Source organism: Protomyctophum parallelum (genome assembly GCF_964188405.1).
Source record: "Protomyctophum parallelum genome assembly, chromosome: 14".
Classification (NCBI taxonomy): domain Eukaryota; kingdom Metazoa; phylum Chordata; class Actinopteri; order Myctophiformes; family Myctophidae; genus Protomyctophum; species Protomyctophum parallelum.
The window spans coordinates 30,825,079-30,840,789 of NC_139709.1; the positions used below are offsets into that span (position 1 = coordinate 30,825,079).

The 15,711-nt window shown below is 40.6% G+C and overlaps 1 protein-coding gene across 3 annotated transcripts; it reads left to right on the forward strand.

The window, feature by feature from the left end:
* Nucleotides 1-385: 385 nt before the first annotated feature.
* Nucleotides 386-13,387, forward strand: mtf2 (metal response element binding transcription factor 2). Of its 3 annotated transcripts, none has more exons than XM_083781450.1 (15): nt 386-567; nt 1,566-1,764; nt 2,240-2,321; nt 4,309-4,419; nt 4,761-4,861; nt 6,051-6,196; nt 6,351-6,446; nt 6,673-6,741; nt 6,831-6,954; nt 7,136-7,203; nt 8,329-8,499; nt 9,735-9,846; nt 9,992-10,044; nt 10,197-10,295; nt 10,721-13,387. In XM_083781450.1, the coding sequence occupies exons 1-15, from the start codon at nt 563-565 to the stop codon at nt 11,112-11,114; spliced, it is 1,830 nt and encodes a 609-aa protein (XP_083637576.1). In that variant the 5' UTR covers nt 386-562; the 3' UTR covers nt 11,115-13,387. The 3 variants fall into 3 exon arrangements, with proteins under 3 accessions (XP_083637576.1, XP_083637577.1, XP_083637578.1); XM_083781451.1 differs by having other exon boundaries at nt 10,200-10,295; XM_083781452.1 differs by having other exon boundaries at nt 10,004-10,044.
* The last annotated feature ends 2,324 nt before the right edge of the window (nt 13,388-15,711 follow it).

A 15,711-nucleotide genomic window follows, 5' to 3' on the forward strand; every position in this document is an offset into this window, starting at 1 on the left:
TACTATTGAGCTTTTAGTGATTATTATTATTACTTGGACCTGGATGTGACTAGAATGAAGTTCTGTCCTATAACCGTATGTGACATTCGAGCGCCGACAAGTGGCCGTAATTGCATCAATCAAGTTGATACGTTTCAATCAAAATGTTTCGTAGGTTTGTTCCCGTAGACTCGTAGAGTTATACATGAGGTTAAATGAAAGTTAGGCTGCGGTGAGTGACGCGAGCTGAAAAAATAGCCGATCCACAAGCTCACAACGCGTTGCAGTGTGTGATTCTATGTAAGCTTGTAGATCTGCTCGTCTTGACGTTGACTAGCGACAACAACGTCGTTGTACTACAACCCCCACAATGCACCTCTCGGATCATCAGCGGGAAACCAAAATGGCGAACACGCAAGGAGAAAATGATCCGTTTGTTATTTTTTGAAGCGCGCGTGAGGGTCGCATATTTTTGCATTGCACGTTCAAAGTGACTTTGGACGGTGCGGGGAGACGTAGCGGTTCGAGGTTCTGTTCTGCTGTTTTATTGCACCAGTCGTTTTGTGGCAGCTGAAGTGGCCGAATGAGGTAACGTTATTGTTGTTGTCATCTCTCCATCACCATGTTTTTCTCTCCTTTTGGGAGGCGTGGGTTCGAGCCGAGGGTCTTTGGTCTAATCCTGTTTTGACAGTTGTACTTTGCATGCAAATAACTCACTCTAGCCGTAACACGTCCGGATTATTTCACACATTATATATACTATATTTTTCAGCCCATAACATTTCAGAGTTATATAGTCCATCATTACTTTTTTGTGTGTGCATGGCACTGTGGCCATAATCTTGACCATGTTCAACCAGAACAAAGGAAGCAGTAGCACTGTCTGTGACTGATGGACAGTGCAGGAAAAGGAAATAATTTCCGTGATTTTGTCAAACAATAGTCAATAGCATCATGTTTGTATTTTGAAAGCGTGTTCTGTGCAATCTAAAGTGCAAAACACTTGCGACACCACTACGATAGACAGATGTCACTGGAGCTCCTGTTAGCACATTTCTCTGCACACTCTCCCCAAAAACAATGTGTTTCATTCTCTAAATGTGCATGTCAATGAGGGCTTTATTTATTGTGGTTTTAATTTTATTACAAAAGTGTCAGCTACATGATAAATCTGCTGAAAATGCTATGGGGGTGATGGTAAATTGGTGTAATCCTAAAGGATTACACCAGGATTAGGATTGCCTGGATGGGGTAAATTATATTTGGACGCCACCTTTTAATTCATCTGGATTTTCCACTGTAAGATATTATGAATGGCCTAATTGTATCCACATAATGATTGTGTAACATATATTTGGTCAATTATAATACAATTGCACAGGGAAATGTTGCACATTGATTTTTCAGTTATTCAATCAAAAATACCAAATTAATCCTGATTCCTAGCATGAGCCGATATTACTGTAAATACTTAGAGACAATAAACATGATGGGAGAAAGAAGCATCAGTCATAGCCCCTCTGCATGTGGTTTAATTAGTTTTGAGTTAATGTGAAAATCTAACTTGATCATTTTCCTACATCCAGAGAAACTGTGGACCCCTTATCTGTCCATCAAAGAGCCCACCCACAGCGGCAGCCGCACACGGCGCCCCTGTCCCCTACTAGCTTCTCTGCCAGGGAAGAGTATGGGGACGAGGCCATGTTGTCTGACAGGTTCGAAGACGGACAAGATGTCTTGGCCCGGTGGTCGGATGGTCTGTTCTACCTGGGTACTATCACCAAGGTAGGTTTTGATTGATTGATTGATTGATTGATTGATTGAAATGATTTCACAGTATGTAGCATGGTACATTTCAAGCGAAAGCACAAGTCACTTTGAGGACGAGACCGAAAAGCACTAGACTTGTTGTACATCAGGGTCTTCCATTTTCAATTCATCAGATCATTTAAAGACGTACAGATATACACTTCTATGAAAAACAGGAAATCATCATATAAAGAAAGTAAAAAAGGGAAAAAACATGTACAGTATGGGAACCTTCTGACTCTGAGGTGGGGACAGATGCTCCCATGGCACACAGGCATGGAAGACTGTGGTCAACTTTATGATGATTTGTTTCTGAACATTTTAACTGACTGATGTGATTTATTTTGATCCAATCAAGTTATTTGAAAGGGTGAAGAAAATTGTGTTATTAGCCCACAATGTTTATCCAATAAAGATTCTTTTTAACTGTTGTTTTTGTTCTCCTTTCCAGATTGATAGGGACAAACAGCGATGCTTTGTGGTTTTTGAAGACCAGTCTAAGTCATGGGTTCTCTGGAAGGATATCGAGACAGGCAAGTACCATCAACCTCCAGCACGCGCGCAACAAATTCACGGGACCGCGCTCACGTAAATACGCTTGCATTGTCACAGCAACTTCTCAGAGCAAAAACGCATTGAAAATTAACTATAGGTGCGTTTTATCGCTCCCCGTTTGCAAGGCCCTTAAGGCAACTAAAACAATTGTAAAGGTTGTTTGCTGTAGTAAATAAGGCAGTGTGTTTAAATCTGCATATATACTGTAGGGCTCTCGCCCTCCCACCCCTCACTTGTGTGAAATCGGGAAGGAAAAACGGGGACGCGTCTGTGTCTACTGGCATCGGCTTCCCTTATTTGTAAACCCAACCCATCGGTTTCACCGATCAGCCAAGCTTTGAGTCTTGCAAGTACAGGATGTTGATGATGTATTGACCCACATCACGTCACAGGGACCCTCAAAAGTTTATATAAAATAAATATAGTCTGGCAAGTCGGGACAAAGGTTGCATCTGGACAACCACACTAATTATATGATTGCTATACAAATAAATCTATATCTTGGTAGTTTTTAATGGCAACATGTGGTGATCTTATTGCCACGGTTCTCCCAAAAGATCAAATTAATACTGGTAAATAAGGGAAGGTACTACCCACTTATGCATAAGTCACTCAGAGTCTTTGCATACTAACTTTATATACTGTAACTGCATTAATAACTTATGCATTACTTTTCTACATTAAATTGACTTCAAGTTTAATTATGGTGTAGATAAAAAACAATCTACATTAATTGTTCTTTTCGGTTTGCTTTATTTCGGGTTGTATTGAGCTGTTCTCTGCTGTCCTCTATCTGCCTTTCTCAGCCCAGAGTTATCTCTCTTCCTTTGCCTTGACAGTTAACGGTCCACAGAATGGCTGGCTTTGGTACAGCACCAGTTACATCATTGTGCATATCATCCATGGTATTATTTCTGGGCAGAGCACTGGAGCACAGAACACTGGTTTGTGTTTGTATGTGAGAGACAGAGCGAGAAAGGGACATAAGAACGTGCAGGTTTAATTGTGTGTGTCCACTGCCACCTTCTGGCATGGCATTTCCTCTCAGGCAGGCTTATAACGGCACCATCAGCCGACTGTGTGTGGTGTCTACTCGGCGTGCACACATTTAGCTTTTTTATATATATATTTTTCTGCCCCTATTGATCTCCTGACTGACAGGCTCAAATGCAACAAAGGAAACAAATGACACCCTGTCTCCATATTACCTTCATTTGAGCAAGGGAAAACTCCCAAGAAAATACCCTCGGAGGGAAAAGAAAAGAATACTTGGGAAGGATCACAAGGGGAACCCTTCTATCATCTATCAGTACAATTTAAGAATTGTAACATATCGTCGCTGTCCGGCAGAAACCAGCTAACTCCATTCCCCCCCCCCCCCCCCCCCCCCCAATGTGACTTCAAGTTCAATGTTGCTGATCGTGTAGATTTGTAGAATGTAGATACTAAGTTTTTTTCTTTCTTTTCCTGATCTTCTGATGTATTGTGATGTTTTTCTATATGATATTGTATTACTCGACGACACTGAAAATTAGTTTAATTACTCTAAACTTACTTCTAATTTTTTTTCTACATTAATTGTATTTTCTTCTGCCCCGATTGATCTCCTGACTGACAGGCTCAAATATAACAAAGGGAAAAAAATTACGTCTGTCTGTTGCGATGGCTAAAAAGAAATTGAACCAATGAAAAGTAATAAAAAGCCCTTTTGACAAAACCAGCTAACTCCATTGGACCCTCAACCTGTCAGCTAAAGCAGTGAACTCCACCCCCTCTCCCCCTCTCAAGTATCTGACGATATATAAAATCACAATACTAACTTTGATGAGGCAGTATTGCTTTGTTTAAAAAAAAGATACGGTGTTCTTCATTATTTCCTGAAAAACGACAATTTTGGAGTTGGCTGGTTTCTGCCTGACAGCAGAGATAATGTATTTTAGTAAAAATCCTTCACGTTTGTTTCAGGTGATGAGGATGACGATGAGGAAGAAGACGATGACATAGTCTGCTCCATATGCCAGGATGAGACTTCAGAGGAACCCAATGAGATTGTCATTTGTGATAAGTGTGGCCAAGGTAATAATTATCCCATTTTGAGCGGGAACCCCTTTTGGTGGTTACATACATTATGTTATAATTTAGCTATTGAAAAATAGCAGATCTACAAGCTCATAGTAGCTCAACTTGTAGGTCTGCTATTTTTGAAAAATCGTTAAAATGTGCCTCTCTTTCAGAAAATTGTCATGATTTAGAAAACTTTTTTTTTTTAATTTCGACATCAGACCTAAAAGGGTTATAGCCCATCACTGAGGATTATTAGATTATATTTTTTTGCAGCCCAATCTGTCAGAACATTTTGGGTGGGTCCTGACTCCAGTGCACAGTTTCAGTGGTAAACGGTACTTGTTTTTCTTTAGGCTATCATCAGCTGTGCCACTCCCCCCTCATTGATGCCACTGTCATTCACTCAGATGACAAGTGGCTCTGCAGGAAGTGTGAGCTTGCTGCTGTGCCTAAGGTATGTATGGATAAACTACCAACCTGAAAATATGTTATTTTATTTATCCATCCATTCCAATAATCGGAATACTCTTAATGGAATAGATGGAACAAAATAGGCAGTACAGAATAATCCTTCATAACGATCAGTTTGGCTGGCAATAAACCCAAATATGCTCACAAATCATAGACCATGCCATGGTGACATATGGTAAATAAGTGGCGAGTGCTGTCCAATGTCCATTTGTCTGTGTTTAGACTGAGTGTTGTGCCAGTTGATTAAGCTTGTATTGCCTTCTCGAGCTTTTCAATTTCAGTGATAAAGTTTTATGGGACCAGACAATGTATAGAGCACCGAACGTAACTCCCTCATCCCTTCGATTCCCCTGGTTCACGGAAGTAATTTCTCTATGGAGAATAACATTTCTCTCAGTCAGTTGATTCTTCATATCCATATGAGTGAAGCGGCCTGGATGACATGTTTATTTTCCAAACACAGTTCTTATATGAGGCGATCTAAAATCCCCCCTATGGGGATTATAATGCAAATAAAAAGTACACGAACCTGTGGATTTGCGCCCTCTACCGATATTGACGTCAGACTTCGGTGCTCTATTCCATCATGTACAAATGTTTGTGATTAGCAGTAGCACTGTGGTTTCACATGCACGCTGGTCAACATGATGTGGCCCAACTGTGATGTTCCGCATGGCGTCAGCTACAACAACATTTGACTGTGGTATTTCTTCATAATGCTATCACTGTGTAGTCTCTCATGTGAAAGTGTGTCTGTGACACATTGCAGTGCTCTCTGTGTGATCTTGCAGTTTGCTCTAATCCTCAGAAATAATTTGGGCCTCTCCTACACTTAAATTTAATATCAAATGGCAAGGAAAATATGAAAATCAAATTTGGAGACTGCCACGATTATTTGAATTTCTTAATATTCGTGTGCATCCCTAACAGATTGCTCTTCATAATGTAATCTGCTGAGGGATGATTCCATCTTAATCAAACTCAAAGAAAGATTTGGTTGTCGGCTCTATATGCTGCAAATATGTTTGAGTTTGGTGGCAATCTCACACAAAATTTGTAACTGAGTGCCTCTGGCTAAACCGATTAATGGGGTTACCTTACCGCTTGTTAAAATATAGTTTGTGTGTGTGTGTGTGTGTGTGTGTGTGTGTGTGTGTGTGTGTGGTTTCTAGAGGGGCCGTACACGGAGATCTGAAGCCCGTCGGCAGCAGCAGGAGTGGCAGTTGACTCTGCCGTACTCCCTGGAGGAGCTGGTCTGGGATCAGGGTCACAAGACTAATTTGCAGGAGTGCTACTGCTACTGTGGGGTGGTAGGAGAGTGAGTAAATACACCTGTCCTGTACACGCTCAATAATGTGATCACATCTTTGCATGAAGACATTTATGTATATGCATGTAGACAGACACTCATCATGGGGCAAACATTCGAGTTTCCAGACACCAAAACCCCTAAGCTTGCTGTCTTCATGTAGGTGGTTTCAGAAGATGCTGCAGTGCTGCAGGTGTCAGCAGTGGTTTCATGAGGAATGTCTCCAGTGCCAACAAATGCCCTTGTTATATGGAGACAGGTACAGATGCCATGCCTTCATTTTTACATATAGAAGATACACCAGTTTACTTTCTGCACAACCCCTCCCAAAAATACCCTTTTTAACATTTTCATACCCAAAATCGGAACATCCATGGTTAAAGTTGTTAATATGCCTTTATATGTCTTGGCTTTGGAAAATGTGCTGGATTAACTATGAAAGAAACATTGTGAAGAGTTAACATATTTTATACTTATGTCCTCAGGTTCTATCTGTTTATTTGTTCCGTTTGCAAATGTGGACCAGAGTACCTCAGCCGATTGCCTCTTAGTTGGTGAGTGCTGTGGCTATTAAATATAAACACTTCAAGTTTATGACACTTTGTTTGCTTACAAGACTTGGCACTAATTGAATATTGTACAGGGAGGATGTGGTACACCTGAGTTTGTACAACCTGAGTGTCATCCACAAGAAGAAGTACTTTGACTCTGAGACAGAACTCATGAACTACATCAATGATAACTGGGACCTGCTGCAGCTGGGAGAGGTCAGGCTACTAGTAACTAGGTTTCTCGCTTTTCCTGTAACACGCACACACACATTTGTATGCCCCCCAGTATTTACAGTGTGATATGTCATTTTGTTTCAGCTTCGAAGCAATACAGTTAAACTTCTCAAATATTTGTCATATTTAGCCATCACTTCTGTATGCTGTCTCCTCTCTACAGCTTGCTGACACTCCAATGCCAGTGCGATATGACCATGTTCTTAAAGCGCTAACCAACAATAGCAACTTGTGAGTTATTCTTATTTTATTTCTAAACATTGGTATTATGTTGACAATTACTTTAATGTACATATGCACCCCCCCCTGCTATTCTCACCCCTTGTGCTTTTTTTATATCTCCACAACTCAACTTGCTGATTAAAAAATTCTCTACGTTTTCTTCTCTTCTGGCTGTCATTTCCCATCTCCTCTTTCTTCACCGTCCTCTCCCCAAACTGTCCTGACGTCTGAACAGTTTTCACCTAGCAACCATCAGACTGCCGGACAAGGGCTGAGCCCTGCCCATGTTCTATTGCAGACACAGGCCCCCTTTTCACGAGAACGCTCTCCATAGAAAACGGAAAATTATCGTTTCCGGGAGTCCCTTTAGACGAGAACGGCGTCTTCGGGGCTTGAAAACGCATCAAAGTGAAAACACCTTCCTGAATGGAAATCTTTGAAAACGGCGTTTCCAGTTCCACTCGTCTCAATACAAACTGGCAAAACTTGAGACATGGCTCACGTGGGCTCACAGCGCTTATGTTTATTACATTAGTAGGCGATATTTGGAGTTCCTAGAATGAGCAAGTGCTCCCTCGCCCCACTCATCCTACAAACACATTACAAATGCAGCGACTAGCGAGCCTCTGCATTGGTGAATGTAAACCATGCTGCATGATGTAAACAAAAGCCTTGTCATAGGAAAGTAGAACAGAAGTAGTTCTAGTACATGCGTGCCTGGTCTATCTGGTGGCAGTGCGTCACTGCCACCTAGCGACCTGGCATGCACACTACAGCGTATTCAATAAGTGTGTAAAAGCAGAATAAAAAATGAGAACGCAACGGGACTTTGCCGTTTTTTCTGGAGACCGCCGCCGTCTAAAAGTGGCCACATTCTGCCAATCAGGCATATGACTTGGTACATGTCTATTTCTGCATTACCGGTTACCAGTTCTATTTGTACTTACAGCTGATATAAACTCAGTATCCGCTGCTTATACTGCAACCTTTTCCTTTGCTCTCTCTTTCATTTATTTATCCATGTCGCTATTGCTTTTTGTAAGTTCTGGATACGTTTTCCACTTGCTCAAAAAAGCTTTTCTGCCTTCCGTTAGTTCCATAGTGCCACCTACTAATTCTTCTTCTCTGATTCAGGTTCATGTCGGGGAAGGAGGTAAAGAAGAAGAAGCATCTGTTTGGCCTGAGGGTCCGATACCCCCCTGCTCCGCCGCGTTCTGAGGAGCACACCAGCCGAGAGCCAGGGAGGGGCTCGCACAAGATCACCCTGAGGGGACACACGTCCTCCAAACCCCTGCCTAACACCAGGTAGGACAGGTCTCAGGAGCTTTCTATATCCAATTGTACTAGGAGTCACGCGAGTCTTTTGCACCAGCATTGAAATCTCGCAAGCTACATCCCATTTTTGACCTGAGGCAGATTCTAAAAATGCCTTCTAAATGTGTCATCTACACACTGTGTGTGTGTGTGTGTGTGTGTGTGTGTGTGTGTGTGTGTGTGTGTGTGTGTGTGTGTGTGTGTGTGTGTGTGTGTGTGTGTGTGTGTGTGTGTGTGTGTGTGTGTGTGTGTGTGTGTACGCGGTGGCACTAATATCAGAGGAGGATGATACTTGCACTTCTCTTTTTTTCTTCTTAATGGTTAGAGTGTCCGCTCTGAGACTGAGGGGTTGGGGTTACATCCCCGGCCGGGTCACCAAAAACTGAAAAATTAGACCAAGTGCCTCCCTGCTTGGCAGTTGGCACATTAAGGGTTAGACTAGGGTAAGTACCGACAGGCTAGTGTCATGTCCAGGACAGGTACAACAAGCTGCCTCACAGCACGCTACAGAAACAGGAGATAAGGCCCTATGGGCCTCATGGCTCAGCAAGGCTTACTCTCCTACCTAGCAGATGCAGATGTTCTGAGTTGAGTCTCTCAACCTTGACCTTTTGGTCACCAAATTCCTCCATGTCATATAGAGTTGGAGATTTGGGGCTGTATTTTGCGTGTCTTAAGTACCAGGTCTTATTCCCTAACTTGAGTAAACTAAAGACCTGGAGGCGTGGTCAATGCTCTTTGGCCACTCAGAATAGCCAAATGGCATTGATCACACCTCCAGGTCTTTAGTTTACTCAAGTTAGGGAATAAGACCTGGTACTTAAGACACGCAAAATACAGCCCCTAATCTCATATGACGGTTCATGGCCTTGTTTATTATTTCTTTAGAGGGGCACTGCACATTTTATCATAAATATAAGTATGCCAGGATTGCCAGTGTTCGCTGTGTGTGGCGACCTTTCAACTATAAGCATTTATTTTTAGTTTTTTGTGATTTGATGATAATGCAGTGTCATTGCAGACACAGTTCACAGAGTTCTCACACAGCCTGCCTCGCAACATTAGTTTTGATACTGCGCTTTAGTCTTTTGGACCGACATGCACTTAGTTGAACCTGTGGCTCTTCAGGTAGAAAGGTCAGTGATCCATTTGAATGCACTGCACTGTACAGTAGTACAGTTCACTGAAAGGAAGGTCACTTCTTTGTTTGGTGTTTTTCCTTTCAGAACTTCCAGCTTGTTGATCAACGGCACAGAAAAGAAAAGAAAGAGAAAGCAAGGAACACATTCTCTGGAGACTTTGGCAAAACTCCGACGTTCCAGTGACCTCCTCTCCCAGGTGTGTGTGTGTGTGTGTGTGGTGATGGTGGTGTTTACAACTCTTAAGTATGTTTACTGACTGTATTTACATTATAGTGTGGCTGTATGGAGTGTGGGAGGGAAAGCAACTGGGTAATGTAGTTTCTTTCGATATTCTTCCACAGGAAGTAAGGCAGCCAGTAGAAACCCACGCTCTGGATCTCTCCACCTCTAGCAAGTGAGTCCGCAGTGCATGGAGCATAAAATTGCATAACTCCTAAGTAATCATTCATAACCCTTGTGACCGTGGCTAGTAGTGAAACTATACAGTGCTTGTAACTTGGCTGGAGAGACTATACAAATGAATGTAATGTTCTTCCCACTCCACAGCAGCAGGAGTGACCGGTCGTCTTGCACCTCGGATGCAGAGTCAGTAGGAGCCCTGAGCACCACAGAAACTACCTCAACAAGCATTTCAATACAGTCCAGGTAAAGTATGCTTATTTAGCCCAAGACCTGAGACCAGATTCTACACGTCTTCTAAATATATGCCAGTGGTTCTCAAACCTTTTCATGTCAAGAACCCCCAAAATGATATGTATTCAGCCGCCGACACCTAACTGCTTCTGGGGGTCCCTGGTACAAAATATTTTCAAACATACGAGTTAAAAAACGTTATAATATAATTATGATGAAAAATGGCAGATCTACAAGCTTCATAGACCGCACGTCTAAATGGGTTAGGACAGACTTGTTTGCTAACATTTAGACCTTTTTATGCTTTAAGTCATTTTCCAGAAATAATTTAGTGTATCTAAATTTGAGCAAAACTTTATTTTCAACAACATGTATTTTGTGTTTGGCTGACGTACATTTAACCCACTCCTTGCTACCTTTTCCCACACCTTGTTCAGCCCCTGTGGCTTCAGCAAGAGACGTGCCACCGCTCGCATGATGCCCATCTCGGCGCCCCCCATAAAGAAAAAACGTGGAAGGCCTCGGCGGGCCTTGCAGCGCTCCTCCAACCCTGAGATCCCACCACCTCCTCCCGGCCACACTGATCCCAACAATCATCACCTCTCGGCCCCGGATACCCCGGGCCCCCTCACTGGGCTCCACTCCACAGACTTGGTGCATGCCCTTAACCCTGACATGCAGCTCTCCCACCTCAAGACCTCCATCAGCAGCTATTTCGGGGCAGCGGGCCGCCTGGCCTGTGGCGAAAAGTACCGGGTCCTGGCCCGCAGGGTCACCCTGGATGGAAAGGTCCAGTACCTGGTGGAATGGGAAGGAGTCACTGCCTCCTAGCTTTCTTTATCGTCGTCATCGTCACTTGTAACCAGCTCTTATATAACAGGTGTAGGACTAAGTTAGGGACCTTTTTCTTCTACCCCTTATTGAAAGCCGCCAGTGATGGTTATTGCAAAGCCTCCTGGGTTAGAGCAGTTCAATGTTATTACAGTGCATTAGAGGCTGAGGAAAAGTATCTTTTGAATGTTTTCTTTGTTTTGACTTTGACAGATTTTTCTTTTTTTTTCTTTTTTTTTACCTGTGGGCTTTTAGTGAACCGCTACCAGTGCATAACATTTCATGCCCTGCTAAACTTTAATTTCGATGAATGACTGACATTTTGTTTTCTCCTTACACATTCCCAAGCAGTTTAATATAAAACAAAATGACAGACATTCGTTTTTTTGGCAGAATGTAAAAACAGGTCTGGTAGTCTGAATGGTGTTTGAATCTAGAGACAGAGGGGACATTCTTCATCAAGGAGGCTCACTATATATACACACGTACGTTGTGGACTGTGAATTTTGGCCAAACGAGATATCTGATCAACAACTTTGTTACCATGATGGCAAATGGGTTGGAAATGTTCTCCCATCAGTGTGCCCATCTTCTCTAGTCCTTGGCTGTGAATGCCTCTTGTTGCCTTGGGAGGACCTGGCCTTTCATTGATCATGTGCTTTTTTTGCAAGTAGAATGCAAAACGAGAGATAATGTTGTGCTGCTGCAGACCTGTTTATTTTATATATATATATATACATTTACTATGTCTATTATTAACATTTGTGTTTTCTGATATGTCTCTCTAGTCAAGAAATGCATATTTCATTTTTTACTAGATTGCACATAAGTTGTCATCCGTTGGCGCTTTGTCTGAGTTCATTGGTTCACTCAAAGCAGCAGCCATAGTTTTTATTTATCTTTAGCAAATTTCATTTCCTGATGTTGGTCTCCCACAACCAAGCGTTGGTGTCATATCCTGAAAATCGGTGTCTCTAATGAACAGTGTTACTTCTGCATGTAACACCTAATTTATACTTGGTTGCGTGTCAGTGTTTAATTTAATTTTGCGCATTGAAAATGGCACACAAGTTTGTAGATGAGCTATTTTCAGTGCGAGAAGCGATGCACAACCAAGTATAAACTGTGCTTAAGTGTCCAAAGTCAGAGGGATTTAGTTCTGTCTTCGTAGGCATGTGCTTCCGAGTAAAACCTTTACTTAACAAAACGTGTGCTTAATTTGAAATGGTAAAAAAATATATAAACGTCTAAAGTATTTTCTTGTATTTTCTCATGTTTTGTTTTACAAGTAACTTTTTGTTTTGAACAAATATAATCTCATTTAAAGTGTTTTGATTGGATATTGTTAAGAAAGCGACTGTTAATATGTTTTTTTTTATTTACTCCAATAAGTGAAGTGCAGCTTAATCAGAAAATGTAGTCACCATGGACCTGTAGTGTTCTTTTTCTTTTGAGCTGCCTATGCAAATCAGCCCTTACAAATACTTTATACATATGTTTCTGTCATTATTGCTCTGTTTAGCTTGAAAAAGAGCAGCAGCAGCAACATTGACTGTATTAATACTTTACATGGATATCTGACTCAGGCTTTCCGTTTTCTGTATTAGAGGTGCTATTTATTATTTTTCATCCTAAAAGTGTGCACTTAGATTTAAAGTTTGCTTTTACTGCCAAGCTCACCTTGAACAGACTCAGGATAATTACTCGGAAACGTCACTGTATCATTTTCAACGCCAACATGTGTAATGATAATAATTGATTGAAATTATTTTTCAATGATTGTGTCAGAATACTGTAGCATTTTCTTTAGACCATGATTTCTCTGCAAACTAGCTGCTTTTATTAGAGCAAAGTCAGTCTTGGTCCATTATTATGTTGAGTCAGTAATCAATCAAAATCACTGGATCCCCATGTACTTCAATGCAAAACCTGATAATTCAATCACTATCTCTTTTTGGAGATATTTCTTTGTTTGATTGCTGAGAAGAAAATGTCATTGCGTAGAAGGGGATGGGCCTTTTCGACACGGATACCTCTTTTATTTTAAAGTTGTCATACAGTACATTGAAGCTTTTCTCCTTTCTATCTTGCCAGTGTTAGAAACTAGATCTTGTTTGTTCCTGGCTTTGAGCAGGCTTCTATGGCCAAAGAATAAACATGTAAAGTCTACAATGTTTCCTAGAGTTGTTACATTTTTGTATATTTACCATGTAGGTGGACATATTGCTTCCTAAACCATTTTGTTAAATGATGAATAAAAAACATATTTTGAATGTTTTGTCCTGAAGTTGTTGACAAGGTATTTAGTTTTTATTCACAAAACCTATTTTAAACAATAAGTTTGTGCTATTGCCATAGAGAATGCATTGGGCGTTTAAGTTAAATAACTCAAACTACAAAACACTTAAAAGTAAAACGTTCCAGCATGTGTCTCCACAGTAAGCTGAATAATAAAAAGTGTGAATGTAGTTTCTAGGTGAAAGTGATTTTTTTTGACGTATCAAAATCTGCCATTGAGCCCTATGTTAAAAGTCTCAAATTTGAAAGCACTATATTTCTAAAACTATGACACCTTTCAAAGATTCCTTTTCAGGCAAACATGTCCACCGTCGTAAGATGAACCTAGGTAGGCTAGAATGGGCCCATCGTTTTTTGAATTTTTGATTATTTTCTTTATCCTCGTTTTTCATCATTTTGGACCATGGGCTATAGCCCATATCGTACGGCATACTATAGCATGCCGTTTTTCATCATTTTTGAGGATTTGAAAAAAATGATGAAAACGATGGGTTATAGCCCATCGTTTTTTGAATTTTTGAAAAAAAATGTATCCTAGTTTTTCATCATTTTGGACCATGGGCTATTTGAAAAAATGAATTAAAAAATTAAAAAAAACGATGGGTTATAGCCCATCGATATTTATTATTATTTTTTTTTTTATCCTCGTTTTTCATCATTTTGGACCATGGGCAGCCCATATCGTACGGCATACTATAGCACGCTGTTTTTCATCATTTTTGAGGATTTGAAAAAAATTAAAAAACGATGGGTTATAGCCCATCGTTTTTTTAATTTTTGATTTTTTTTTTTATCCTCGTTTTTCATCATTTTTGACCATGGGCTATAGCCCATATCGTACGGCATACTATAGCACGCCGTTTTTCATCATTTTTGAGGATTTGAAAAAAATGAAAAAAACGATAGGCCGTTTTTTTGGTCCCATGGTCCAAAATGATGACGTTCTCTACCCTAACCCTAACAACATAGAAGCCTACATTCTTACACCTAGCAACCCCATTCTAGCCTACTTAGGTTCATCTTACGGTGGACATGTTTGCCTGAAAAGGAATATTTGAAATGTTTCATAGTAGCTTTCAAATTTACAATGGGGCTCAATGGCAAACATTGGCACGTCAAAAATCACTTTCACCTAGAAACTCCAAAAACGGCGTGCTATAGTATGCCGTACGATATGGTCCAAAATGATGAAAAACGAGGATACATTTCTTTTTCAAAAAACGATGGGCTATAACCCATCGGGTTTTTTTTTCAAATCCTCAAAAATGATGAAAAACGAGGATTAAAAAAAATCAAAAAACGATGGGCTATAACCCATCGTTTTTTAATTTTTTCATTTTTTCCAAATCCTCAAAAATGATGAAAAACGGCGTGCTATAGTATGCCGTACGATATGGGCTATAGCCCATGGTCCAAAATGATGAAAAACGAGGATATTAAAAAAAAAAAAAAAAAAAAAAAAACAATGGGCTATAACCCATCGTTTTTTTCATTTTTTCATTTTTTCCAAATCCTCAAAAATGATGAAAAACGGCGTGCTACAGTATAGTATGCCGTACGATATGGGCTATAGCCCATATCCTCGCGGTGTATAGCGGTGTATGAGAATGGGTGTTGCGGAGGATGAGAGCATTCCTCTCATCCTCCGCAACACAATGCATTCTCTATGGCAATAGCACAAACTTTGGCTTGCTACTAGTCCTACATACTGATACTTACACCTATAGCAAACCCCATTCTAGCCTACTTTTCATCATTTTGGACCATATCGTACGGCATACTATAGCACGCCGTTTTTCATCATTTTTGCCATTGAGCCCCATTGTAAATTTGAAAGCACTATATTTCTAAAACTATGAAACATTTCAAATATTCCTTTTCAGGCAAACATGTCCACCGTAAGATGAACCTAAGTAGGCTAGAATGGGGTTGCTATAGGTGTAAGTATGTAGGACTAGTAGCATGCCAAAGTTTGTGCTATTGCCATAGAGAATGCATTGGGACGAGTGCTACCGTACGGCATACTATAGCACGCCGTTTTTCATAATTTTTGAGGATTTGAAAAAAAATTAAAAATTAAAAAAACATGGGTTATAGCCCATCGTTTTTTGAATTTTTGAAAAAAATGTTATCCTCGTTTTTCATCATTTTTGAACATGGGCTATAGCCCCTACCGTACGGCATACTATAGCACGCCGTTTTTCATCATTTTTGAGGATTTGAAAAAAAATCAAAAATTCAAAAAACATGGGTTATAGCCCATCGTTTTTTAAATTTTTGAAAAAAAATGTTATCCTCG